This window comes from Heptranchias perlo, chromosome 1, assembly GCF_035084215.1.
Source record: "Heptranchias perlo isolate sHepPer1 chromosome 1, sHepPer1.hap1, whole genome shotgun sequence".
Lineage (NCBI taxonomy): Eukaryota > Metazoa > Chordata > Chondrichthyes > Hexanchiformes > Hexanchidae > Heptranchias > Heptranchias perlo.
In genome coordinates this window covers 91,291,535-91,318,134 of record NC_090325.1, presented here as the reverse complement: position 1 = coordinate 91,318,134, position 26,600 = coordinate 91,291,535, and the positions used below count along the sequence as shown (strand labels likewise).

Sequence of the window (26,600 nt, the reverse complement as noted above, 5' to 3'; positions counted from 1 at the left end):
ACAACTTTCAAAAAATATATATTCCACTGAGGAAAAAAGTGTGTAAAAGAAATGACAGCCATCCATGGCAAAGTAAAGAAATTAAGGATAGTATCCGACTAAAAACAAGGACATATAAGGTAGCCAAACTTAGTGGGAGGATAGAAGATTGGGAAGTCTTCAAAAGACAGCAAAAAGTAACGAAAGGATTGATTAAGAAAGGGAAGATAGATTATGAAAATAAATTAGCAAAAAATATAAAAACAGATAGCAAGAGTTTCTACCGTTATATAAAAAGAAAAAGGGTGGCTAAGGCAAACCCTTAGAGGATGAGACTGGGAAATTAATGGTGGGAAACATGGAGATGGCAAAAATGCTGAACAAATATTTTGTTTCAGTCTTTACAGTAGAGGACACTAAGAATATCCCAACACTGGACAAACGGGGGTCTCCAGGGGGGGAGGAGCTAAATACGATTAAAATCACTAAGGAATTGGTACTCAGTAAATTAATGGGACTCAAGGCGGATAAATCCCCTGGACCTGATGGCTTACATCCGAGGGTCTTGAGGGAAGTGGCAGTAGGGATTGTGGATGCTTTGGTAATAATTTTCCAAAATTCTCTGGACTCGGCAAAGGTCCCGGCAGATTGGAAAACTGCTAATGTAACACCCTTATTTAAAAATGGTAGTAGGCAGAAGGCTGGAAATTATTGACCAGTTAGCCTAACATCTGTGGTGGGTAAGATTTTGGAGTCTATTATTAAGGAGACAGTAGCAGAACATTTGGATAAACATAATTTAATAGGACAAAGTCAGCATGGCTTTACAAAGGGGAAGTCATGTCTGACAAATTTGCTTGAGTTCTTTGAGGACATAACGTACAGGGTGGATAAAGGGGAACCAATGGACGCAGTGTATTTAGACTTCCAGAAGGCATTCGACAAGGTGCCACATAAAAGATTGTTGCTCAAGATAAAGAATCACTGGATTGGGGGTAATATTCTGGCATAGGTGGAGGATTGGTTATCTAACAGGAAGCAGAGAGTTGGGATAAATGGTTCATTCTCGGACTGGCAACCAGTAGCCAGTGGTGTTCCGCAGGGATCGGTGCTGGGTCCCCAACTCTTTACAATCTATATTAACGATTTGGAGGAGGGGACCGAGTGTAACATATCAAAGTTTGCAGATGATACAAAGATGGGAGGGAAAGTGGAGAGTGAGGAGGACATAAAAAACCTACAAGGGGATATAGACAGGCTGGGTGAGTGGGCGGAGATTTGGCAGGTGCAATACAATATTGGAAAATGTGAGGTTATGCACTTTGGCAGGAAAAATCAGAGAGCAAGTTTTTATCTTAATGGCGAGAAACTGGAAAGAACTACAGTACAAAGGGATCTGGGGGTCCTAGTGCAAGAAAATCAAAAAGTTAGTATGCAGGTGCAGCAGGTGATCAAGAAGTCCAACGGAATGCTGGCTTTTATTGCTAGGGGGATAGAATATAAAAACAGGGAGGTATTGCTGCAGTTATATAAGGTATTGGTGAGACCGCACCTGGAATACTGCATACAGTTTTGGTGTCCATACTTAAGAAAAGACATACTTGCTCTCGAGGCAGTACAAAGAAGGTTCACTCGGTTAATCCCGGGGATGAGGGGGTGGACATATGAGGAGAGGTTGAGTAGATTGGGACTCTACTCATTGGAGTTCAGAAGAATGAGAGGCGATCTTATTGAAACATATAAGATTGTGAAGGGGCTTGATCGGGTGGATGCGGTAAGGATGTTCCCAAGGGTGGGTGAAGCTAGAACTAGGGGGCATAATCTTAGAATAAGGGGCTGCTCTTTCAAAACTGAGATGAGGAGAAACTTCTTCACTCAGAGGGAGTAGGTCTGTGGAATTTGCTGCCCCAGGAAGCTGTGGAAGCTACATCATTAAATAAATTTAAAACAGAAATAGACAGTTTCCTAGAAGTAAAGGGAATTAGGGGTTACGGGGAGCGGGCAGGAAATTGGACATGAATTTAGATTTGAGGTTCGGATCAGATCAGCCATGATCTTATTGAATGGTGGAGCAGGCTCGAGGGGCCGATTGGCCTACTCCTGCTCCTATTTCTTATGTTCTTATGTAGATTAGTTTGAACTTCCATGTTAAAGATGCCCAACCTGAGCAATTCATTATGTTGCATTCCACCTCCCATGTGACTAGTTTCTTTCATCTCCCAGGTGTCCCTGACATATAGGGCTACACCAACTTTTTTCCTATGTCCTTTGAATACACAATAACGCTGTATGTTGCTTATGTTACCATCTTCTGGAGCCAATCACGTTTCCGATATTCCTACATCAACATTATTGGCCCAGATTTTGTTGTAGCAGGGCGCCTAACGATGTCCGCCGTTGTTTGGACTTGCTGGTGAATATTTAGGTTTTAAAATTGTTTGCGTTGCAAGTCGCTGAAAATGCGAGCTGGTAATGTCTCAGCGACGGATACAGGACATCTGAGACCTGAGTGAACAGGGTAACCGACTGTGTATTTCCTTAACCAATCAGATTGAAGGCTTGAAAAATAAACAGAGGAAGGACAGAGAAGAAAGTGGAAATTACAGTGGGTGAATTCAATGTCAATCAGGTACAGAAAGAGAAATAAAGAGAGGGAAAGAAAGATTGGATTAAGAGAGAGAAAAAAAGATACAGAATTTTAAAAAAATTGTCATTTTTAAAATCTTCAACAGTTAAAAGCTGAAGGAATGAAATTCCACACTTGTAATAGTTAATTTTCAGTGCCAGAGAGGTTGATTGGCAGAAATTAACAATGATCACATTGTTAAAAGGGTATTTACGCTCGTACTGACAAGAATTAACTTTCTGTGGCAAGCTTAGTTCATATCAACCGTGCAAATACAGGAACTTCATGACATTCAATGCATGTCAATGGTGAGGCAAATAGCAAAATGCCATTTTCTTAAAGCTAATGGCGCAACTCGGCATTTAACTGCGTATTTGCTCCTCACCTGACATTGATGTACCATTTACGCATAAATAACGGGTTGCACCATTAGCCTCACTGTTATTTTGACAGCAAAATCTGGCCCAACGTTTCTGCTGCCACAACAGTCTAAAGGTGATAGTCAGGTTGTTGTATGAAGGTATTAAAAGGGTACGTGAAAACAGAAAGGTTATCTAAATAGGAGACTTCAACCAGCAAACATTGATTTAGAATACCCAATGGTTTGGAATCCAAGTTCGTAAATGTAATGTGACCGGTACATCAGACAAACCATGAAAGGCAGAAGTTTTGCCCCAAATAGACCCCTAAGGAAACTTGCAGTGAAGACTGGGGCCTGGCGTATCAGGCTGTCATTGATTTTTGAGGCCTCTTTCTAAAACAATCAACCAGTGAGCAGCCTTTCTTGGCCTACCAGAGCCTTCAACTTGACTTCGAAGTGCAAATAGCGGGAACTTTTTTTTCTTGCCTCGGTTATTGTGAAATCTCTCTTTAAGATTCTAATTTTACCTATGTAAAGTAGCATGAGTAAGAATATCCCTCTTTATACTTATGCACACTCTTTGATGTCAGTGTAATCATTACTGCGCTTGGTAATGGTCAACAACCAGGGTTTCTTATGTTTCCTTCCTACTAAGAATCAGGTAGGTACATATGCACCACAAGTCTGCACACAAAATGAATTACTCAAAGAGAAACTTTTCTGTACATCTGCCTCCCTGTCGTCTATGGTATAACTGAGGACACGAGACCCAGGGAGTAGACAGACAATTACCTACCCATCGTGAATTTGTGTACTTCCTCCGCTATCAGGGATTTTTAAAAAAAGGACATCTACCTTTGCTGGCTGTAATGGAGATGAAATGATGCGGTACTGACTCTGAGTCAGCTCACCCGCACTCCTGCAGCCATCTTATTTAAAGGAACCAGTGCTTCTGAATCAGAGCTTGAGTTCCTGAATCCATCAGAAGAACACAGCTTGGATCCATGTTTTAGATATGGCAACCATCCCAAAATAGCATGTGATGCAGCACTCGCAAACAAGGGAAATGGATAGCTGCAGTTGTAAGAAAATTAAGTTGTTAGCATCAATTGCAAAGAATATCTGAGTGTCTGGAGTACGTTTTACATGAACAATGCTTTTAACCATTACATTTTTGTAGAACAAGAAGTTCTCCTGCTCTGCCAGTTCATGAATGCATGTTGCTTTTTTTACTTGGAAACTAAGAAGTACTGTGCTGCTGATTGCAAACTTTTACTCTGGAAAATGTAATCAACTTGAACTTTAATTGAATGGTGGAGCCTTCTGGTTGAAATGTGAATGTTCCTTCAGAGCCACCTGGCCGACAGGCATCTTCTGCAGAACTAGTGCTGGATCAAAATTGTGGGGGTCCTGCTGGCGAGATGCAGTTACTGAACACAGAGCGGAGCTTGTTCTGTTGCAGTCTTCAGGGGCTGTGTGTATGCTTTATGCTGAATGGATTCAGAGCTGTTAGATGATATCTGCACCAACAAGAAACCACCAGAATTTAACACTTAAGCCGTAGATTTTCCAACCCTTCAGTAGTTTGTTTTTAGTTTTTTAAGTCAATATAGTGTTAAAGAAAAAATATATTTATTGTCTCACAAAATGATTAACTAAAACAGGAACCCTTCTTTCATCTATCTTAACTACTTTGAAAATTGAATGTATTTTTGGAGAATTACAGTGTCATTCACGATAACATTTTCAGCTACTATCTGGATACAGGTTGAGGTTGAATTTTATGTACATTGGATTTTTGAAACGTTTTTGATATGTATGAGGAACTGCACAAATATTGTAGGATAAGAAGGAGATATTTATCTTAAAAGTAATAACAGTCTTCTCATCCATTTAATTATACCTTTAAAGGTTAAATGCTGAAAAGCTGCTTTAATATTATAGTGCCTAAACCTAATTTTAGAATATCTACTGCAGAGTTTCTTTACTAGTAATTCAGTGCCAAAGAAGACTTAGACTACTGTTGTACCCATCACATGAAGCCAGGTGCTTTCAGGTGCCACTGACAGCTTTATTACTCTTCTATCCTCATCACCTCATCTGCTAAGAATATAAGAAATAGGAGCAGGGCCCCACGAGCCTGCTCCACCATTCAATCAGATCAAGGCTGATCTTCGACCTCAACTCCACGTTCCCACCCGATCTCCATATCCCTTGATTCACTTAGAGTCCAAAAATCTATCCATCTCAGCCTTGAATATATTCAACGACTCAGCACCCACAGCTCCCCAGGGTAGAGAATTCCGAAGATTCACTACCCTCTGCGTGAAGAAATTCTCATCTCAGTCTTGAATGGCTGACCCCATATCCTGCGATTATGACCCCTAGTTCTAGACTCTCTAGCCAGAGGAAACAATCTCTCAGCATCTACCCTGTCAAGCCCCCTCATAATCTCATATGTTTCAATGAGATCACCTCTCATTCTTCTAAACTCCAGAGAGTATAGGCCCATTCTGCTCAATCTCTCCTCATAGGACAACCTTCTCATCCCAGGAATTAATCTAGTGAACCTTCGTTGCACCACCTCTAAGGCAAGTATATCCTTCCTTAGATAAGGAGACCAAAACTGAACACAGTACTCCAGGTGAGGTCTCACCAATGCCCTGTACAACTGTAGTAAACTTCCTTACTCTTGTACTCCAACTCCCTTGCAATAAAGGCCAACATGCTATTTACCTTCTAAATTGCCTGCTGTACCTGCATACTAACTTTTTGTATTTCTTGTACGAGGACACCCAAGTCTCTCTGAACACCAACATTTAATAGTTTCTCACCATTTAAAAAATATTCTGTTTTTCTATTCTTCCTACCAAAGTGAATAACCTCACATTTCCCCACATTATACTCTATCTGCCACCTTCTTGCCCACTCACTTAGCCTGTCTATATCCTTTTGCAGACTCTGTGTGCTCCTCACAGCTTACTTTCCCACCTAGCTTTGTATCATCAGCAAACTTGGATACATTACACTCGGTCCCTTCATCTAAGTCATTAATATAGATTATAAATACCTGAGGCCCCAGCACCGATCCTTGTGGCACCCCACTTGTTACAGCCGGCCAAGCTAAGTGTGACCCGTTTATCCCTACTCTCTGTTTTCTGTCCGTTAACCAATCCTCTATCCATGCTAATGTATTACCCCCAACCCCATGAGCCCTTACCTCGTGTAACAACCTTTTATGTAGCACCTTATCGAATGCCTTTTGAAAATCCAAATATACTACACCCACTGGTTCTCCTTTATCTACCCTGCTAGTTATATCCTCAAAAAACTCTAATAAATTTGTCAAACACGAGTGCTATTGCACTCAACATGCCCACTGCATAACAACTGTAAGAAAGTTATTCAGGGTGCAGAATAATAAAAAGCTGACATTGAATTTAATTAGAATTCAATTTCATGGGTCTGGTGAAATTTACAAAGTGCTTGAGCTTTGCTTTTATGGTTTACAATGCCATTAAATAACTTTCATTAAAATTGCAACTTTGCAACTCACTGCCAGCTTTATATTATCCTAGATTTAATTACAAATTGATTGTGTACATTATTGATAAGGGTACACTATTTGTGTTATATATCACCCGCTGACATGAATATTATGAGGAAAGGATATTTTCATTCTTTGACATGAAGGATAGTTTTTGAGAGCCAACAATGGGTGATAATTGTTACCAGTCAGTGTTCATTTTATTTGTTCTTTTGTCATTATTCCAAATAATGCTTTAGCAGCATGATTGCAGATTTCAGGTATGTGGAATTTTCTTCAGGTTTTTGTCTGTGTGAAACATGGGAACTGAGCAATGATGACTTGGTGATGATGTGATTAATAGATGTTTTTTAACAGGCCAAATAGTGTGTTTTTTTTTATTAACTGAGTAGTCACTGTCACAAGGAGGCATAAAATTAAAATTAGAGCTGGGCCAGTTAGGAATGAAATCAGAAAGTGCTTTTTCATACAAAGGATAGTAGAAATCTGGAACTCTCTTTCCCCCAAAAGGCTGTGCATGCTGGCTCAGTTGAAATTTTCAAGACTGAGGTAGATGGATTTTTGATATGTTTGGGGATTACCATCGCCGAATCTCCCACCATCAACATCCTGGGGGTCACCATTGACGAGAAACTTAACTGGATCAGCCACATAAATACTGTGGCTACAAGAGCAGGTCTGAGGCTGGGTATTCTGTGGCGAGTGACTCACTTCCTGACTCCCCAAAGCCCTTCCACCATCTACAAGGCACAAGTCAGGAGTGTGATGGAATACTCTCCACTTGCCTGGATGAGTGCAGCTCCAACAACACTCAAGAAGCTTGACACCATCCAGGACAAAGCAACCCGCTTGATTGGCACCCCATCCACCACCCTAAACATTCACTCCCTTCACCACCGGCGCACTGTGGCTGCAGTGTGTACCATCTACAGGATGCACTGCAGCAACTCGCCAAGGCTTCTTCGACAGCACCTCCCAAACCCGCGACCTCTACCACCTAGAAGGACAAGAGCAGCAGGCACACGGGAACAACACCACCTGCACGTTCCCCTCCAAGTCACACACCATCCCGACTTGGAAATATATTGCCATTCCTTCATCGTCGCTGGGTCAAAATCCTGGAACTCCCTACCTAACAGCACTGTGGGAGAACCGTCACCACACGGACTGCAGCGGTTCAAGAAGGCGGCTCACCACCACCTTCTCAAGGGCAATTAGGAATGGGCAATAAATGCCGGCCTCGCCAGCGACGCCCACATCCCGTGAACGAATTTTTTAAAAATGGCGGAACAGGCCCGAGGGATTGATTGGCATATGCCTGTACCTATATTCCTAGGGAGTAGATTTGTGAGGGACTGATGATCATTATGAAGGAGTCTATGGACACTGGGGAGGTATCAGTAGATTGAAAACAGGCCAATGTGGTACCTATATTTAGAAAAGGTGATAAAAGGGACACAGGCAACTACAGTCCTATTAGTTTTACTTCCACTTCATGTAAAATAAGTAGAAAAACTAAATACATTAATGAACAAATTTTAACGAGGCCCGTGAATTAAAATGTCCCAGGTTTCACACCAACAACGTCATGGGGCGTGTCATCCGCCTGATTTGCATCCTGAGTTAAAATTGAGACTTAGGAACTGTGGTGCAGCAGAGAGATTTAGGTGTCCATGTACATAAATCACTAAAAACTAGTGCTTAAGTACAAAAAAAAAATCAAAAAGGCTACTGGAATGCTGGCCTTTATCTCAAGGGGATTGGAATTCAAAAGTGAGAAAGTGATGCTACGGTTGTGCAGAGCCTTGTTCACACCCTATCTGGATTACTGCATTCAGATTTGGTCACCGCACCTCAGTAAAGATATATTGGCCTTGGCGGGGGTATAGTGCAGATTCACCAGAATGATACCAGGGCTTAAAGAGTTAAATTATTACAACGTGTTGCATAAACTTGTCCTGTATTCCCTTGAGTTTAGAAGATTGAGGTGTGATCTCATCGAGGTGTTTAAAGTAATAAAGGGATTTGAAAAGATAGATACAAAGTAACCATTTCCTCTGGTGGGGGAATCCAGAACAAAGGGGCAGAATCTTAAAATTGGAACTAGGCCATTTAGGAGTGAAATCAGGGAGCACTTTTTCATACAAAGGGTAATGGAAATCTGGAACTCCATTCCCTAAAAGGCTGTGGATGCTGCATCAATTAAAATTTTCAAGACTGAGATCAATAGATTTTTGTTCTTATGTCCGTCACCAATTTTGACTATTATTTCAAGCCAGCAGAAATTCTAATAATCATTTAAATGATTTTAAGAACACCTTAAATCACAAGATTTGTTTAACAAGTGAGATTAAACAATGGAGAAGAATTAGGTTAGTCAAGTTTAACAACAGCAGTTTATAGTTTAAGCTTAAAGAACCAGAATTGGTAGTATTGGATCTGGGACTGCAGAAGCGGGCCTTGTCAGAGCCATGGCTTAACAGCACCATCCTAGAGATGGAACTGTGATCTCCAATTACTTAACTTCGAAGAAATTGAATATTAAGACCTAAATACAGATTAGCCATCTAGTGTGGATATTGGGTGACTTGAATTGAAATCGCAGTGAGCATTCCGTTGAATGTTAAAGTAACTAATTGGCCTAGAAATTGGATGGGGCCCAAATCAAGGTGTGATCCCTGGACTGCGCCTAATGAGGCCCGCGGCAGGGTCACGGCAAATTTGTCTGCTGGCCTCATTTGTTTATTACCGGTGAGCTGTGGGCGCCAGTCGCGGCCTTGGAGGCAGCTCACCAGTCACGGAGGAGGATCTAATTCCTCAGTAGAGTCCGGGGAGGGGAGGCAATCGGGAAGCAGGGGCGAGTGGTAAAGGGCAGTGGCCCGCAGATTTAATGTGGAGTCAGGAGGAGCACTCCAACAAAAGAGGATGTTTTTCTTAAAAGTTGAGGTGATTTGGGAGACATGGTCAAAGCCTTTGATTTGGCACGTAATAAATTGTTTAATTTCATGAAGTTTGTTAATTAGTTTAATTCATACTTAATGAAGCAATGCCAAATAGTTAGAATTGATAGTGTTAGGCTTGACCCTTGTTGGTTACAATCTCTCAGGGATTCATTCTTGTCCTGATGTTTCCAGCTTCCACTGTTTTCAGCTGCAGATGAATGATTATCATAGTGTTCAGAGATATCCTGGGTCAAGTGTCTGTTTATGACACCAGAGTATAAATTCTTTAGGACTTCAGAATAATCACCTACTGTTCAACATTAAAAAGTTATTGTAATTTTCTTTAGTTCTAAGGGAAGATGGAATTAATTACAATACATTTGATGTAACGGTGAATGAAATAAACCTTAAAGAGGTTGTGAGTGTTACTAACTCAAAATGTGCTTTTTTTTTATGTCCAAAATTGTTCAGTGATAAACAATACTGATTGGTCCAACTAATTTCTCCTTTCTCATTTTATTTGTGTACTTTCAGTCGGTTTAGGGGTAATTTTAACCCCCAAAGACGGGTCGGTTGGGGACGGGTGGGAGGTTAAAATAACAGCTTTTTGGAGAGGGACCGCATCCCAGCTCCAACACCTCCACTTCTGAGTTTAACCCAGGTGCGTTTTTATGCGTGCGCACAACAGACACCAGGAAGTCTCGCCCCCAGTGTTGTTGGAGCTGCACTCATCCAGGCAAGTGGAGAGTATTCCATCACACTCCTGACTTGTGCCTTGTAGATGGTGGAAAGGCTTTGGGGAGTCAGGAGGTGAGTCACTTACCACAGAATACCCAGCCTCAGACCTGCTCTTGTAGCCACAGTATTTATATGGCTGGTCCAGTTAAGTTTCTGGTCAATGGTGACCCCCAGGATGTTAATGGTGGGGGATTCGGCAATGGCAATGCCGTTGAATGTCAAGGGGAGGTGGTTAGATTCTTTCTTGTTGGAGATGGTCATTGCCTGGCACTTGTCTGGCGCGAATGTTACTTGCCACTTATCAGTCCAAGCCTGGATGTTGTCCAGGTCTTGCTGCATGCGGGCACAGACTGCTTTATTATCTCAGGAGTTGCGAATGGAACTGAACACTGTGCAATCATCAGCAAACATCCTCAATTCTGACCTTATGATGGAGGGAAGGTCATTGATGAAGCAGCTGAAGAATGTTGGGCATAAGACACTGCCCTGAGGAACTCCTGCAGCAATGTCCTGGGGCTGAGATGATTGGCCTCCAACAACTACTACCATCTTCCTTTGTGCTCGATATGACTCCAGCCACTGGAAAGTTTTCACCCCTGATTCCCATTGACTTCAATTTTACTAGGGCTCCTTGGTGCCACACTCGGTCAAATGCTGCCTTGATGTCAAGGGCAGTCACTCTCACCTCACCTCTGGAATTCAGCTCTTTTGTCCATGTTTAGACCAAGGCTGTAATGAGGTCTGGAGCCGAGTGGTCCTGTCAGAACCCAAACTGAGCATCAGTTAGCAGGTTATTAGTGAGTAAGTGCCATTTGATAGCACTGTCGACAACACCTTCCATCACTTTGCTGATGATCGAGAATAGACTGATGGGGTGGTAATTGGCCGGATTGGATTTGCCCTGCTTTTTGTGGACAGGACATTCCTGGGCAATTTTCCACATTGTCGGGTAGATGCCAATGTTGTAGCTGTTCTGGAACAGTTTGGCTAGAGGTGCAGCTAGTTCTGGAGCACATGTCTTCAGCACTACAGCCAGGATGTTGTCAGGGCCCATAGCCTTTGCTGTATCCAGTGCACTCAGCTGTTTCTTGATATCACGTGGAACGAATCGAATTGGCTGAAGACTGGCTTCTTTGATGATGGGGATATCGGGAGGAGGCCGAGATGGATCATCCACTCGACACTTCTGGCTGAAGATGGTTGCAAATGCTTCAGCCTTGTCTTTTGCACTCACGTGCTGGACTCTGCTATCATTGAGGATGGGGATGTTTACAGAGCCTCCTCCTCCCGTTAGTTGTTTAATTGTCCACCACCATTCACGACTGGATGTGGCAGGACTGCAGAGCTTTGATCTGATCCGTTGGTTGTGGAATTGATTAACTCTGTCTATAGCATGTTGCTTCCGCTGTTTAGCATGCATGTAGTCCTGAGTTGTAGCTTCACCAGGTTGGCACATCATTTTTAGGTACGCATGGTGCTGCTCCTGGCATGCTCTTCTACACTCCTCATTGAACCAGGGTTGATCCCCTGGCTTGTTGGTAATGGTAGAGTGAGGAATATGCCGAGCCATGAAGTTACAGATTGTGCTGGAATATCATTCTGTTGCTGCTGATGGCCCACAGCGCCTCATGGATGCCCAATTTTGAGCTGCTAGATCTGTTCTGAATCGATCCCATTGAGCATGGTGATAGTGCCACACAACACATTGGATGGTGTCCTTAGTGCGAGGACAGGACTTTGTCTCCACGAAGACTGTTCGGTGGTCACTCCTACCAATACTGTCATGGACAGATGCATTTGCGACAGGTAGATTGTTGAGGACGAGGTCAAGTAAGTTTTTCCCTCGTGTTGGTTCACTCACCACGTGCCGCAGGTCCAGTCTGGCAGCTATGTCCTTCAGGACCCGGCCAGTAGTGGTGCTACCAAGCCACTCTTGGTGATGGACATTGAGGTCCCCCACCCAGAGTACATTCTGTGCCCTTGCGACCCTCAGTGCTTCCTCCAAGTGGTGTTCAACATGGAGGAGGACTGATCCATCAGCTGAGGGAGAGTAGTAGGTGGTATTCAACAGGAGGTTTCCTTGCCCATGTTTGACCTGATGCCATGAGATTTCATGGGGTCCAAAGTCAATGTTGAGGACTCCCGGGGCCACTCCCTCCTGACTGTATATCACTGTACCGCCACCTCTGGTTGGTCTGTCCTGCCGGTGGACAGGACATACCCAGGGATGGTGATGGAAGAGTCTGGGACGTTGGCTGGAAGGTATGATTCTGTCAGTATGGCTATGTCAGGCTGTTGCTGACTAGTCTGTGGGACAGCTCTCCCAATTTTGGCACAAGTCCCCAGATGTTAGTGAGGAGGACTTTGCAGGGTTGACTGGGCTTGGTTTGCCTTTGTTGTGTCCGGTGCCTAGTGGTCCGATGCCAGGTGGTTTGTCCGGTTTTATTCTTATTATGACTTTTTTTTAAGCGAGATTGTACAACTGAGTGGCTTGCTAGGCCATTTCAGAGGGCGATTAAGAATCAACCACCCGGTCTCGAGTCATATATAGGTCAGATCAGATAAGGACGACAGGTTTCCTTCCCTAAAGGACATTAGTGAACCAGATGGGTTTTTACAACAATCCGCTGGTTTCATGGCCACCATTACTGATACTATATTTTAATTCCAGATTTTATTTAATTAATTGAATTTAAATACCCCAGTTGCCGTGATTTGAACTCATGACTCTGGATTACTACTCCAGGCCTCTGGATTATTAGTCCAGTAACATAACCACTATGCTACTGTACCCTGAGGTCTGAAATCCTATTATGCTTCAGTGTTGTGTGTTTAGATATAATAAATCTCTTTATAATCTTAGCTTCTCATATCCTAGCTTTTCTCCTATTATGTTAATCACTAAACCAGAGAATTGTAATGGATTATCAAGAAATGGGTTAAGAAGAGCAGCATAAAGCCTTTTTAAATTGGAGAAGATCTCAGTTCTCGGAAAGAGTCTAGAATGATTGATATTCTGCAGCCTCATAACAATAAAGATTTTTCTCCTTCTCAATAAAAGATTATTGCATTTGATGTTTATGGGACAAGTAGTGTGACTCTGCCATACAGTGAATTGTTTGCCATACTGAAACTCCTTGTTATATGGAATTCCCAAAAATGGAATTTTGAATATGTTATTAACATCTTTATTTTCAAACCAAATGCTAACACTGTCATTCACTGCAATCGATCTTATAACACTATATTTGCTGGTTCTGAGACCAAGAAACAGAGGACCTTATTGGCAGCACTATTATTCTGGAAATCTGTTACTCTTTCCCCCCACCCAAAAAGCAGAATGGCCTACTGCTGTTCCTATGTAAACACAGGGCATTGTATGATTCAGTGATCTCATACTGATTGTGAAATATCTTCAAAGCCAAGTGCTTTAAAAACATGTGGGATAATTTTCTGACTTTACACCCGCCCACCAGGAGTGCACATGGGAGACTGGGGAATGCAGTGGTCAGGAAATTGTATGCAGCATGTGTCTGAATTTCCAATTGTTCCTTCTACTGAGTGAGAATCCCCACTGCCAACACAAAGTCAGAAAATTATCCTAGGAAGTAGATTTAATTTGGAAACAGCTACTTCTCTCCTTGTTTGCAGAAAGTCACCTCAAAATATTTTATAGGGTGGATGAAAACAGTGCACACCGAATGGGAGGGAAAAAGGGAAAAATCAAAAAGTTGCAGGTTTTTGAGAGCCAGCAGAGAGGTGGCAAGGTGGAGGAATTTAAAGACAGGGTTACAAAGGGCAGGGACATAATGGTTGAAAGAGCAGCCACCAATGGAGCACAGGGAGCAGGGGACAAAGAATAACTGAGTGTCGGAGGGGGAGAAGATGAGTGTGGGGGTGTAGGTTGGCAGAGATCGCTGAGATAGCATGGGATGAAATCATGGAGCGATTTGAAAGCGAGGTTGAGAATTAAGTCAACCTGATGGGACATGGGAGCCTGTGACGCTTGGCAAAGATGGGCATGATGGGTATTCAAGGTTTTGTGGGGGTGAGAATGCAAGCTGTGGCATTCTGATTGGATTTTAATTTATAGAGGCTGGTTAGGAGGACACTGGAGAAGTTTAGTTCCTAGGAGGACGAGGGAGTTGGCAGTAGTGAGGGAGTGGTAGAGGTGGGGGCAGGTGCTCGTGCTCTTATGGAGATGGAAGAAAGTGATTTTGGTATCACAACAGATATAGGGGAGGAAACTCAACTGAGTTTCAGGCATTCTGCCAAGGTTCTGTACCTCCATACTTAGCTTGAAGTGGCAACTGGGGAAGTTGAAGAAGTTGATGGAGTCAAGGTCAGAGGCATGTAAATTTTCATCTTCACTGCCTGGCCGGTAATCTGGTGGAGCGGATCACCCGCCCATTGTAGAACCTGCTTGATTTTCATTCCATTGAAATCAGTGGAGTGAAAATTGGGCGTGTTGCACAGTGGGCAGAAGATTCACTCCACCAGATTACTGTCCACATGGGGAAGTCAAAGATTTACCCCATTGGCTTTGGTTTTGTTGATACTGAGCTGAAGGAACTGTCTGCAACTCAGATAATAATGTTGGACAGAAAACTGCTACATCAGAGTAGCAACTGCTTTGGGGTCACTAGAGGAGGCAGAGAGGTAAAGGTGGGTGTCACTTGCATACATGTCCAAATTGACGTTTAGCATCTCAATGATATTGCTAACGGGTAGAATATAAATAATGAAGAAGAAAGGACCAAGGATAGAGCCCTGGGGTACACTAGAGGTGACTGGACAAAACATTTGAGGAGGTGTCTTTGCTAGAGAAAAATTGTTTGAGATGTATATCTTTGTTGCAACCAGTATGAATGGTACAAGGAGAACAGTGTCATAGAGATAGACTGCAGAGCAGGACAGAATACCTAAAGGTATCAAAGACAGTGGAGAGGTTGAAGAAGATAAAAAGAGACAGTAAGCTATGATCATAGTTACGCAGGATGCCATTTGTGAGTTTGACCAATGCAGTCATGGTTCTGTGGTTAATCATGGATTGCCACTCCTTTAAGTCCTATGCTTAATAACAGTCAGTTACAGTGAAGGGCAACCTGCAGGACAATTTAATAATTTACTGTCCTCCAAAGGAATTTTAAGAGGATTTATTCCATCTTCATGCTGTCTCATTTATTTTCGTTACATGACCCTCAGGAATTTATAGGTGAGCTCATCTGAAAAGTGCTTGGTCTGGAACCCATAAAACCAGAGAAAACAAGTGGAAATATGGTTGTGAACACTGGAACTAACAATCAAAGGTGGAAAAATATGTTTTAAATTAAGATTTTAAAAACAGAGCTATTGGCGGCCAGGCAATGTGTTTGTGGCAGGTTTCGTTTACGTAATTTATCCTTTCACTATAACAGAACAGAATTATGGATAAAGTTCTTTTTTAAAAAATTGATTGTGTAGCTGTGTTATATTTATATTCTGTGCCCTCTAAGTCCGACAATACTAAGACAAGAAAGTATTTCTGATTAACAGAAATAGGTTGTAAACTGAACACTTGCGCAATGTGTTGTGTATTAATAAGTTATTCTACAGCCTCAGGCTCAGGTGACATAGCATTTTGAAATATTAATGCTATTTTTATACTACAGTTTGGCCTCTTGGATACTAATTTGATGCCAGAATCTCAGTGTGAAACTAACTAATGCACATGGATCCTGAAATCTTGCACTGGATGCACAATGGCTGCAGTATAAAAGTAGTCGGTGCAAATCCCACCAAAAAGATAGGTTTCAAAGTAAAACATTACTTCTCATAATCCAAGTACTGTTTACTGATTTAATGATAGTGATGGAGCTGACTGTCCCATTGCTCTTTCTGATCATTAAGAAATCTCACAGGCAGTCAGGAAGCAGTGTGCATGAGTTTGAGTGCATGTGGTGGAATTTTACCTTCCCTCCACATTCCACAGCAACGTGAAAACCCTCTATAAACTCATATCACTGCCAAAAACTGAGGCGACACAGCACCTCTTTGTGCACTATAAAAGGTGTTTGAAACTCCATCAGATATTAATGTTTGTTTGGCATCAAATAATAAACCGTTCTGGCTTTGATGCAGTTGAGAAGATAGAAAGAAAATGAGTCTAGTTCAACAGAAAATTATCTGAGATTGACAGTTAACAGTCTATGGTTCATGTTTACCATCCCTGTTACAAATTGTAATTATTTGTAAAATGCTATTTTCATGTAATTATCTCCATAAATTAACATAATACTAAATGAGCAGCTCAAATTTCCCCTTAATTGGTGCAGGCTGCCATTTTTTAAATGAGATTGAGATTAGCGAACGATGCAGGAACAGAACGTTTACATCATGTGAAAAGCTTTTTACTATTGGGACCATTGGCCATAAACGGGGCTGTAAGGTAATTGCATTTGTTGTCAGAAAAAATATCACAGGGTTTTTTTGAGATTCTGGATTCTAACCTCTCTGGGGATAATGGTTCAAATGAATATTTTTAAAGTCTTCATTACAGTGCAATAAGACAATGGCCTAAATTTGAACTCTGAGCCAGGAAGACGGCTGGGGGTGCGGGGAATTCCTGATGGGAAACCCGGAAGTACGGGTTGATTGACAGGCTGGCCTCAGTTGGACAGGAGAAGAGGAAGGAAGAGCGGGGTTGTAGATCGTTGGGGGCAGGAGTGGGGTGGTGGTGGGGGTTGCTGCAGGTAGGCTTGTTGGGCCTGGGGGAAGCACTCCTTTTTTTTCTTCGTTCATGGGATGTGGGCGTCGCTGACAAGGCCGGCATTTATTGCCCATCCCTAATTGCCCTTGAGAAGGTGGTAGTGAGCCGCCTTCTTGAACCGCTGCAGTCCGTGTGGTGAAGGTTTTACCACAGTGCTGTTAGGTAGGGAGTTCTGGGATTTTGACCCAGCGATGATGAAGGAACGGCGATATATTTTCAAGTCGGGATGGTGTGTGACTTGGAGGGGAACGTGCAGGTGGTGTTGTTCCCATGTGCCTGCTGCTCTTGTCCTTCTAGGTGGTAGAGATCGCAGGTTTGGGAGGTGCTGTCGAAGAAGCCTTGGTGAGTTGCTGCAGTGCATCCTGTGGATGGTACACACTGCAGCCACTGTGCGCCGGTGGTGAAGGGAGTGAATGTTTAGGGTGGTGGATGGGGTGCCAATCAAGCAGGCTGCTTTGTCCTGGATGATGTCGAGCTTCTTGAGTGTTGTTGGAGCTGCACTCATCCAGGCAAGTGGAGAGTATTCCATCACACTCCTGACATGTGCCTTGTAGATGGTGGAAAGGCTTTGGGGAGTCAGGAGGTGACACACTCGCCACAGAATACCCAGCCTCTGACCTGCTCTTGTAGCCACAGTATTTATATGGCTGGTCCAGTTAAGTTTCTGGTCAATGGTGACCCCCAGGATGTTGATGGTGGGGGATTTGGCGATGGTAATGCCATTGAATGTCAAGGGGAGGTGGTTAGACTCTCTCTTGTTGGAGATGGTCATTGCCTGGCACTTGTCTGGCACGAATGTTACTTGGCACTTATCAGCCCAAGCCTGGATGTTGTCCAGGTCTTGCTGTATGCAGGCTCGGACTGCTTCATTATCTGAGGGGTTGTGAATGGAACTGAACACTGTGCAATCATCAGCGAACATCCCCATTTCTGTCCTTATGATGGAAGGAAGGTCATTGATGAAGCAACTAAAGATGGTTGAGCCTAGGACACTGCCTTGAGGAACTCCTGCAGCAATGTCCTGCTCCTCCTGGCCCACAAGCTGAGCTATAAAGGCACTTATCTCTGTTTTGGGCCTTCTCACCTCCTCTCATGTGACGTGAAGTAGAAGGCCCGGTAATCCTGGCCCCCAGGGGTCCAAAACAAAAAAGCTGTCAGAATGGAGGCCAGCAGCCTCCTTGAAAGCTTTTAGTGACTGACCTGCCTCCTAAGAGCGGGTTGGTCTCCCACCCCTCAGCCCGCCTCCATTAAGACCGGAAATGGGGGGGGCGGCGTTGGGGGTGGGTTTTAGATTTTAAAAAGTTTTCCTGCCCCCCTGCCCCCAACCCACCTGTTTTTCTGAGTTAAAATCATGTCCCAACTGTCAGTTGCATTTACACGTAACATGTGTGGATTTGGTGCAAGAAAATTGGGGGCTATGCAAAAGTGGTTAATCCCATTGGTGTGACTTTGGTCTCCTGGCATAAGTATTGTAAGGAGGTAAAAATTCTTTCGAAATAGAGACCGGTTCAAATTATTCATTTCCAACAGTGACAGATAATCCTTTGCCACCAGTCTTGAACTTTTTGATGACCAGAGTATTTAACGCTGTGACTTTATGTAAGATTGATTCCACTGGGTTCAGTTTAAGCTTTTCCATGCTTTATAAATTTTGAGGATTTTTATTGTTTCTTGTTGCTGTTTAATCACAGGTTATTAAATGCTATAAAGCCTGGGGCTGTGAAGAAGATCAATCGGCTGCCAACTCCTATTGCAGGACTGGTGAGTTTTAGGTTCTTATTATCTTTACTTGTATATTGCCGTTCACATTGAAACTTCATAAAACATCTTGCATTATGAATTACCTTTTTTTGGAGAAAGGTGATTGTTGTTTTTTAGGCAAATATGGCAGCCACTCTGTGCCAGTAGTGTCCCACAAACAGCCATGAGATGAATGACCAATCTGGTTCAGGGGTATTGGTTGAGGGAGGAATGTTGTCTAAGATTCCCTGCTGTCTTCAGAAGTGCCATGGAACCTGTAACATCCATCTGAGCCTCTGAAACAGACAGATGGGGTTTCAGTTCAATGTATAATACAAAGAACAGCACCTTTGACAATGTAGCATCCCCTCACTGCCACACTGGAGTGTCAGCATAGATTGTGCGCATGAATCCTGTGGGACTGAAACCCACCATCGTCTGAACTAGATCAGGAGGAAGAGGAAAGTGAGTGTGTAAATACTTTTCCAATTGGTCTCATTCTTTTTTGATCCCGAATCTAACACTGGCAGGAGACCAGCAGAACACTCAGAGAAATGACAGATACCTGGGTTAACCTGAGTCGGCGCAGTTTTCCTGGAGGTTCCGGCAGTCGATTGCCTGAGTTATGATGAGAGATTGGGAGAACCCCGACAGAATTGCAGGGCCCTGTTATTTCAGCAGTATGGTACTGTGGAAACGCCAATGGGATTCAGTTCAGATCATTGTGTTCAGACCCTGTATAAATCCATTTTCACTCATTAACCGTGACATGCTCAACAACCTCTCTGGCTCAGTGAACACAAATTTGGGATTGCTCAGCCATCGTTAGTTTTCCTGTCAGGAAATTCCTATTATGAAAATGCTTGGATGATAACAATGTTTGTACAAACCAGTGGAGTTTTGATTTGGTAGCTGAGATTCCCAGCCATTTTCACATACCCTTTGTAGCTGGTATTAAACTCAATAAAGATATATTGAAATCAAACTGTGTAGTATTAATAATGAGTGTTAGCATTCTCATATGAAATTCTTCTGTCTACTCTCAATGAAGGCACCAGACTGTTTAGATTAAAGCACTATTTCAACCTGATTACCTGTTACACCTTCTATTGAAAACACACCCGGCCCCTGGAATTATGCCGTGGGATACTAACTTAGCAATAATGAACGCTTATGTCTGAATTTCTCTCTCCACTATTTACGCAGAGGTATTGACTCATTTAAAATTCATGTTAGTATCCAACAGCACAATTTGAAGGCCCAGATTTTTTTTGACAATACAGATGTAATTGTCAGGTTGAGAAATATAATGCTGAGGGCTTAGATTTGTTTCTTTAATGATTTGAAAGTTTTTAAATCTTTACTAGAATTTGATCAAGTTAAAGCCTTTCGTAACCACTCCACAATCTACAGAAGTGCCAAATAAACAGTTTCAGCACCCAAGAATAGTCCATTGCTGTAACTATTTATAAGAGTTTTCCATTCTGCCAACTGCAGCTTTTATTAGACAGGAAGAATGTGATTTTACTTCATTTACTTCTGAGTCAGATATACAATTTTTGCAGCATGATAACTATTGCCTCTAAGTGGGTCAAGTGACAAAAAAAAGAATGGGCCCTTCAAAACTTTGATTTAAGTCTCAATCATGGGAAAGGAAACTATGACCACTGCACAACGGCTGCTGTCTCAGTGCTGAAATATTCACAACCCAAAGTCCCATGAATTTGGAATCTAATTATTCCAGGCATATATTTTTTTAAAATCAGCCTGAGACTGAACGTTGGACCGAACTGGTGGGATTTCCAGGGGAAGCTGTCATCCCATCAGTCCTGCTTCCAACTGTGACATCATAAAATGGTGGAATTTGGCAAAGTGGCTAGAAACAGATGGAAGTCTGAAATGGGTTCTGCCCCAAATTCCTTCCTCCCATCCAGACTGCATCGCTTCCATGCCCAAAACTAGGCTAAGGATTTTAACTTTAATATATTGTGGATCAGGGAGCCAGTGAGGATAGGAGTGATGAATGAGCAAGCCTTAACGCAGGGCAGAATACGAGCGGCTGCATTTTGGACAAGTTGGAATTTATGGAGCATTGACAAAGGAAAGCCAGCAAAGGAGAGTGATGGAATAATTGAGTCTGGAGGTGACAAAAGCATGAATGAGGTTTTTCAGCAGTAGAGGGGCTAAGTTAAGGGTGGAGTTGGGCAGTGTTGCGTAAGTAGTCTTGGTGATAGAAAGAATGTCGGGTTTAAAGCTCGGTTCAGGAACAAGCCGGATGCCAAGGTTGCATACAGTCTGGTTGAAGCTGAGTGAGGGGCCAGGAAAGGGATGGAGTCAGTGTGCTGGACTTTCTCAGGACACTTTTGTGACTGGAGCTGGGCTGAGCGGGATTTCTGTCACCGCTGCGACTCTGTTGTGGTCCCTATCCATTTTTCCGTATCAGGTTTAATGACATATGCAGGGTAGGCTCTCGGCATTAGTGAAGGCCTGCCACTGCCAACCCCAAGGTCCAGTGCGGCACTTAAGACAGTACCCAAAGAGGAAGGAGTGACAAGTAATGGGGGCAGAAACCCCCAAAAGAATTTTATAAAAAGAGCTCTGAATGAGCCTAAATCTCAGAATGTGGTGAGGAGGGTAGAAGAGAGGGAATAGTGGTCACAGCCAGACCCTATTACTCCTTCAGTGGCCCTAGTGTTCTTTAAATTTAATGCTACATTTAAATGCGGCTGGGCAGACAAGGGGCAGGCAGCCGAGATCCTTGCTGTGGGAGGGGGAGATTTCCACCAGTGGATTTTAGGACAGGAATCTAGCACTAGGCATTCCCACCTATGTTCCCTGCTCCACCAATGCTGTATTATAGGAACATAGGAATTGTATCGCCAGATTTTGACCAATATATTGGAGAGAAACACACCCTGTGTCAAAGGAGCAGAGTTTGAGGTGAGCACCTGAAACTATGGCTTTGGTCTTCCCAGTATTATGTCAGAAGAAATTGTAGCTGATCCAAGACTTGATATCAAATAGTGCAGAAGTGATCAAGCACTCTTGGGGCCGGATTCTCCTCTGTTTCTGCCCGAAATGGGGTGGAATAGTGATGGTGTTGAGGCCTGCTGTCATCTCACCATCCTATCTCAATTGTCCTACCCTGCCCCTACCAGGACCGCCACTGGCCACTACTTTGCCGTCCACTGCACTTCTGTTCATTCCAGTTACCATCACTTCCCTGGACCGCCATGTGAAAGATGGAGAGAGACCCAGGGTAGCGACAGTAGTCGCCCTGAGGTCAGGGAATGGAGGGAGAAGGTCCAGTTGAGGCCCTCTATCCTTCCATATAGGCTCTCACTCACTTGTGTAAGCATTGACCTGTAAGACTGTAGCTCTGTTGATTTCCAGGACATTTAGGCCCCTTTAAATATCTGGTCACCTCTTCTGGTGCTGTAGTGGTGATCTCACTGCAGCACAGCCTGATTTTGCAGCTGCAGACTGGCAGGCTGCCTCTTGATGGTGGGAATTCCTCCACGCATATTCATTGATTCCAGGTCAGGGAAATGGGTTGGGGTCAGAGTGATGGGAAGAAGTTCCAACCCATCCTTTACCTCATCCAGCCCATGTTATCTGTTAATAAACCAGGTGAAATGACAAATGATTACTTTTACCAGGACACAGATGCTACTTCAACTTTGTTTCCCTTCTGTTTCAGCTATGGTTTTTGTGAAAGCAGGATGTTATGATAACCGTTGTTTTGTCTTGGTGTGCCTGTTTTCGACCAGAACTGTAAGAAACCTGCAGCGTGCTAAGAACTTCACCTCACGGTTGTTTTTGATGGCGTCCGGATGAACGTGGGGAGTGCAGCACGAGCAGGAGAAGCTCTTGTTCAATTTATGATTCTCACAGTTTTAATCCAAAGCAGACCACTAAGGACCAACGGTCAGCAAATTGTGCTCTTTTCACAAAACTGTAGCTGGAGAACGAAAATGAAGAAGTGCCAGGGTGAAAAAGCATAAAATCTCCTGCCAGCTGTTATGGTGTAGTACTGAGTATGTGTATGAACTTCACAAAAAAGTTGCTTTACACACTGAGGAGTCACCTGTGAAGCGCCTTGGGGGATGTTTTACTATGTTAAAGGTGCTATATAAAGAACAGGACTGGAAAATAAATATTGCAGGTTATAACAATCAGAAAGAATAGGGAAGGAAGGGGAGGGGGGAGTAGCTGTACTAATTAGAGATAACAATGTCAGTAGAAAAAAAGGGACATAACAGAAGGATAGAAACAGAATCCACATGGATTGAAATAAAAGGTACAAGGTATTCAGCAAAGATAGGGAAGGAAAGAAAGGAGGAGGGGGTGGCAGTATTGATCAAAGAAACTATTATAGCGCTAGAAAGGGATGATGTAATTTTGGGGTCCAAGACAGAATCTATTTGTTTAGAATTAAGGAACAGTAGAGGAGCTATTACGCTACTGGGTGTATACTATAGGCATGATGTGGAGATGCCGGTGATGGACTGGGGTTGACAATTGTAAACAATTTTACAACACCAAGTTATAGTCCAGCAATTTTATTTTAAATTCACAAGCTTTCGGAGGCTTCCTCCTTCCTCAGGTAAATGTTCAGGAGCTCCTCAAAGCCTACGCATTTATACATATAGAACAATACATGGTGTTTACAGAATGCCCCTGCAACTGCCCGTTGCCAAGGCAATCACCGTGTTCAGACAGAGAGGTGTCACCTGCAGAACCCCCGAATACACATTCAACAAAAAAACAAACAGGAAAAAAAACAGAGAGAGGCAGAAACATCCGGAAGGCAGAGAAAGCCAGCAAATGACCCATTATATTAAAAACAGATAACATTTGTTCGCTGGTGGGGTAACGTGTAGCGTGACATGAACCCAAGATCCCGGTTGAGGCCGTCCTCATGGGTGCGGAACTTGGCTATCAATTTCTGCTCGACGATTTTGCGTTGTCGTGTGTCTCGAAGGCCGCCTTGGAGTACGCTTACCCGAAGGTCGGTGGATGAATGTCCATGACTGCTGAAGTGTTCCCCGACTGGGAGGGAACCCTCCTGTTTGGCGATTGTTGCGCGGTGTCCGTTCATCCGTTGTCGCAGCGTCTGCATGGTCTCGCCAATGTACCATGCTCTGGGGCATCCTTTCCTGCAACGTATGAGGTAGACAATGTTGGCCGAGTCACAGGAGTATGAACCATGCACCTGGTGGGTGGTGTCCTCTCGTGTGATGGTGGTATCTGTGTCGATGATCTGGCATGTCTTGCAGAGGTTACCGTGGCAGGGTTGTGTGGTGTCGTGGACGCTGTTCTCTTGAAAGCTAGGTAATTTGCTGCGAACGATGGTCTGTTTGAGGTTGGGTGGCTGTTTAAAGGCGAGTAGTGGAGGTGTGGGGATGGCCTTAGCGAGGTGTTTGTCCTCATTGATGACATGTTGAAGGCTGCGGAGAACATGGCGTAGTTTCTCCGCTCCGGGGAAGTACTGGACGACAAAGGGTACTCTGTTGGTTGCGTCCCGTGTTAGTCTCCTGAGGAGGTCTATGCGATTTTTTGCTGTGGCCCGTCGGAACTGTCGATCGATGAGTCGAGCGTCATATCCCGTTCTTACTAGGGCGTCTTTCAGCGTCTGTAGATGTCCATCGCGATGGACGTCTCGGCACTATACACCAGTATCCCCCACGATGACGGCATCGCTGCGACAGCATCAATACTCAACACCAACAACAGCCAATCTCCGGAAGCCATCCTACAACTCATCCGCTTCATCCTGGATCACAATGTCTTCACCTTCGATAACCAGTTCTTTACCCAAACACACGGAACAGCCATGGGGACCAAATTCGCACCCCAATACGCCAACATTTTCATGCACAAGTTCGAGCAGGACTTCTTCACTGCACAAGACCTCCAACCAACACTATACACCAGATACATCGACGACATTTTCTTTCTATGGACCCACGGCAAGGAATCACTAAAGAGACTACACGATAACATCAACAAGTTCCATCCCACCATCAAGCTCACCATGGACTACTCCTCAGAATCAGTTTCTTTCTTGGACACACGAATCTCCATCAAAGACGGGCACCTCAGCACCTCACTCTACCGCAAGCCCACGGACAACCTCACGATGCTCCACTTTTCCAGCTTCCACCCTAACCAAGTCAAAGAGGCCATCCCCTATGGACAGGCCCTGCGAATACACAGGGTCTGCTCAGACGAGGAGGAACGCGATGGACACCTACAGACGCTGAAAGACGCCCTAGTAAGAACGGGATATGACGCTCGACTCATCGATCGACAGTTCCGACGGGCCACAGCAAAAAATCGCATAGACCTCCTCAGGAGACTAACACGGGATGCAACCAACAGAGTACCCTTTGTCGTCCAGTACTTCCCCGGAGCGGAGAAACTACGCCATGTTCTCCGCAGCCTTCAACATGTCATCAATGAGGACAAACACCTCGCTAAGGCCATCCCCACACCTCCACTACTCGCCTTTAAACAGCCACCCAACCTCAAACAGACCATCGTTCGCAGCAAATTACCTAGCTTTCAAGAGAACAGCGTCCACGACACCACACAACCCTGCCACGGTAACCTCTGCAAGACATGCCAGATCATCGACACAGATACCACCATCACACGAGAGGACACCACCCACCAGGTGCATGGTTCATACTCCTGTGACTCGGCCAACGTTGTCTACCTCATACGTTGCAGGAAAGGATGCCCCAGAGCATGGTACATTGGCGAGACCATGCAGACGCTGCGACAACGGATGAACGGACACCGCGCAACAATCGCCAAACAGGAGGGTTCCCTCCCAGTCGGGGAACACTTCAGCAGTCATGGACATTCATCCACCGACCTTCGGGTAAGCGTACTCCAAGACGGCCTTCGAGACACACGACAACGCAAAATCATCGAGCAGAAATTGATAGCCAAGTTCCGCACCCATGAGGACGGCCTCAACCGGGATCTTGGGTTCATGTCACGCTACACGTTACCCCACCAGCGAACAAATGTTATCTGTTTTTAATATAATGGGTCATTTGCTGGCTTTCTCTGCCTTCCGGATGTTTCTGCCTCTCTCTGTTTTTTTTCCTGTTTGTTTTTTTGTTGAATGTGTATTCGGGGGTTCTGCAGGTGACACCTCTCTGTCTGAACACGGTGATTGCCTTGGCAACGGGCAGTTGCAGGGGCATTCTGTAAACACCATGTATTGTTCTATATGTATAAATGCGTAGGCTTCGAGGAGCTCCTGAACATTTACCTGAGGAAGGAGAAAGCCTCCGAAAGCTTGTGAATTTAAAATAAAATTGCTGGACTATAACTTGGTGTTGTAAAATTGTTTACAATTATACTATAGGCCACCAAGGAGATAGAGGAGAACGTTTGCAGGCAACTTACAGAAAGGTGCAAGAAATATAGAGTAGTGATAATGGGGGACTTCAATTATCCCAATATAGACTGGGACAGTAACAGTGTAAAAGGGCAAAGAGGGGGAGGATTTCCTGAAATGCGTTCAGGACAACTTTCTGGAACAGTGTGTTTCCAGCCCAACCAGGAAGGAAGCAGTACTGGATCCAGTTCTGGGGAATGAAGTGGGGCAGGTGGAGCATGTTTCAGTGGGGAAGCATTTGGAGAACAGTGATCATAATATGATTAGGTTTAGAATTGTTATGGAAAAGGACAAGGAACAATCAAATGTGAAAATGCTTAACTGGAGGAGGGTTAATTTCAGTGAGCTAAAAAGGGATCTTGTCTAGGTGGATTGGAATTTAAAAATTGGCAGGCAAAACAGTAATTGAACAATGGGAGACCTTCAAGAAGAAGTTGGTTCGGGCACATTCCTACGAGGGGGAAAGGAAGGGCATCCCAAGCTGGAGCTCCCTGGATGACTA

General features: G+C 43.8%; 1 protein-coding gene across 2 annotated transcripts in view; it reads left to right on the top strand.

Annotated features, from left to right (window-relative positions):
- The window catches only part of LOC137324233 (LIM and calponin homology domains-containing protein 1-like), a 409,488-nt gene that overhangs the window by 204,923 nt on the left and 177,965 nt on the right, over positions 1-26,600 (top strand). For both annotated transcript variants that reach the window (XM_067988383.1, XM_067988389.1), the window contains exon 3: positions 18,633-18,702. In XM_067988383.1, the coding sequence (XP_067844484.1) occupies positions 18,633-18,702 (70 nt within the window). The remainder of the gene's footprint in view (positions 1-18,632; positions 18,703-26,600) is intronic.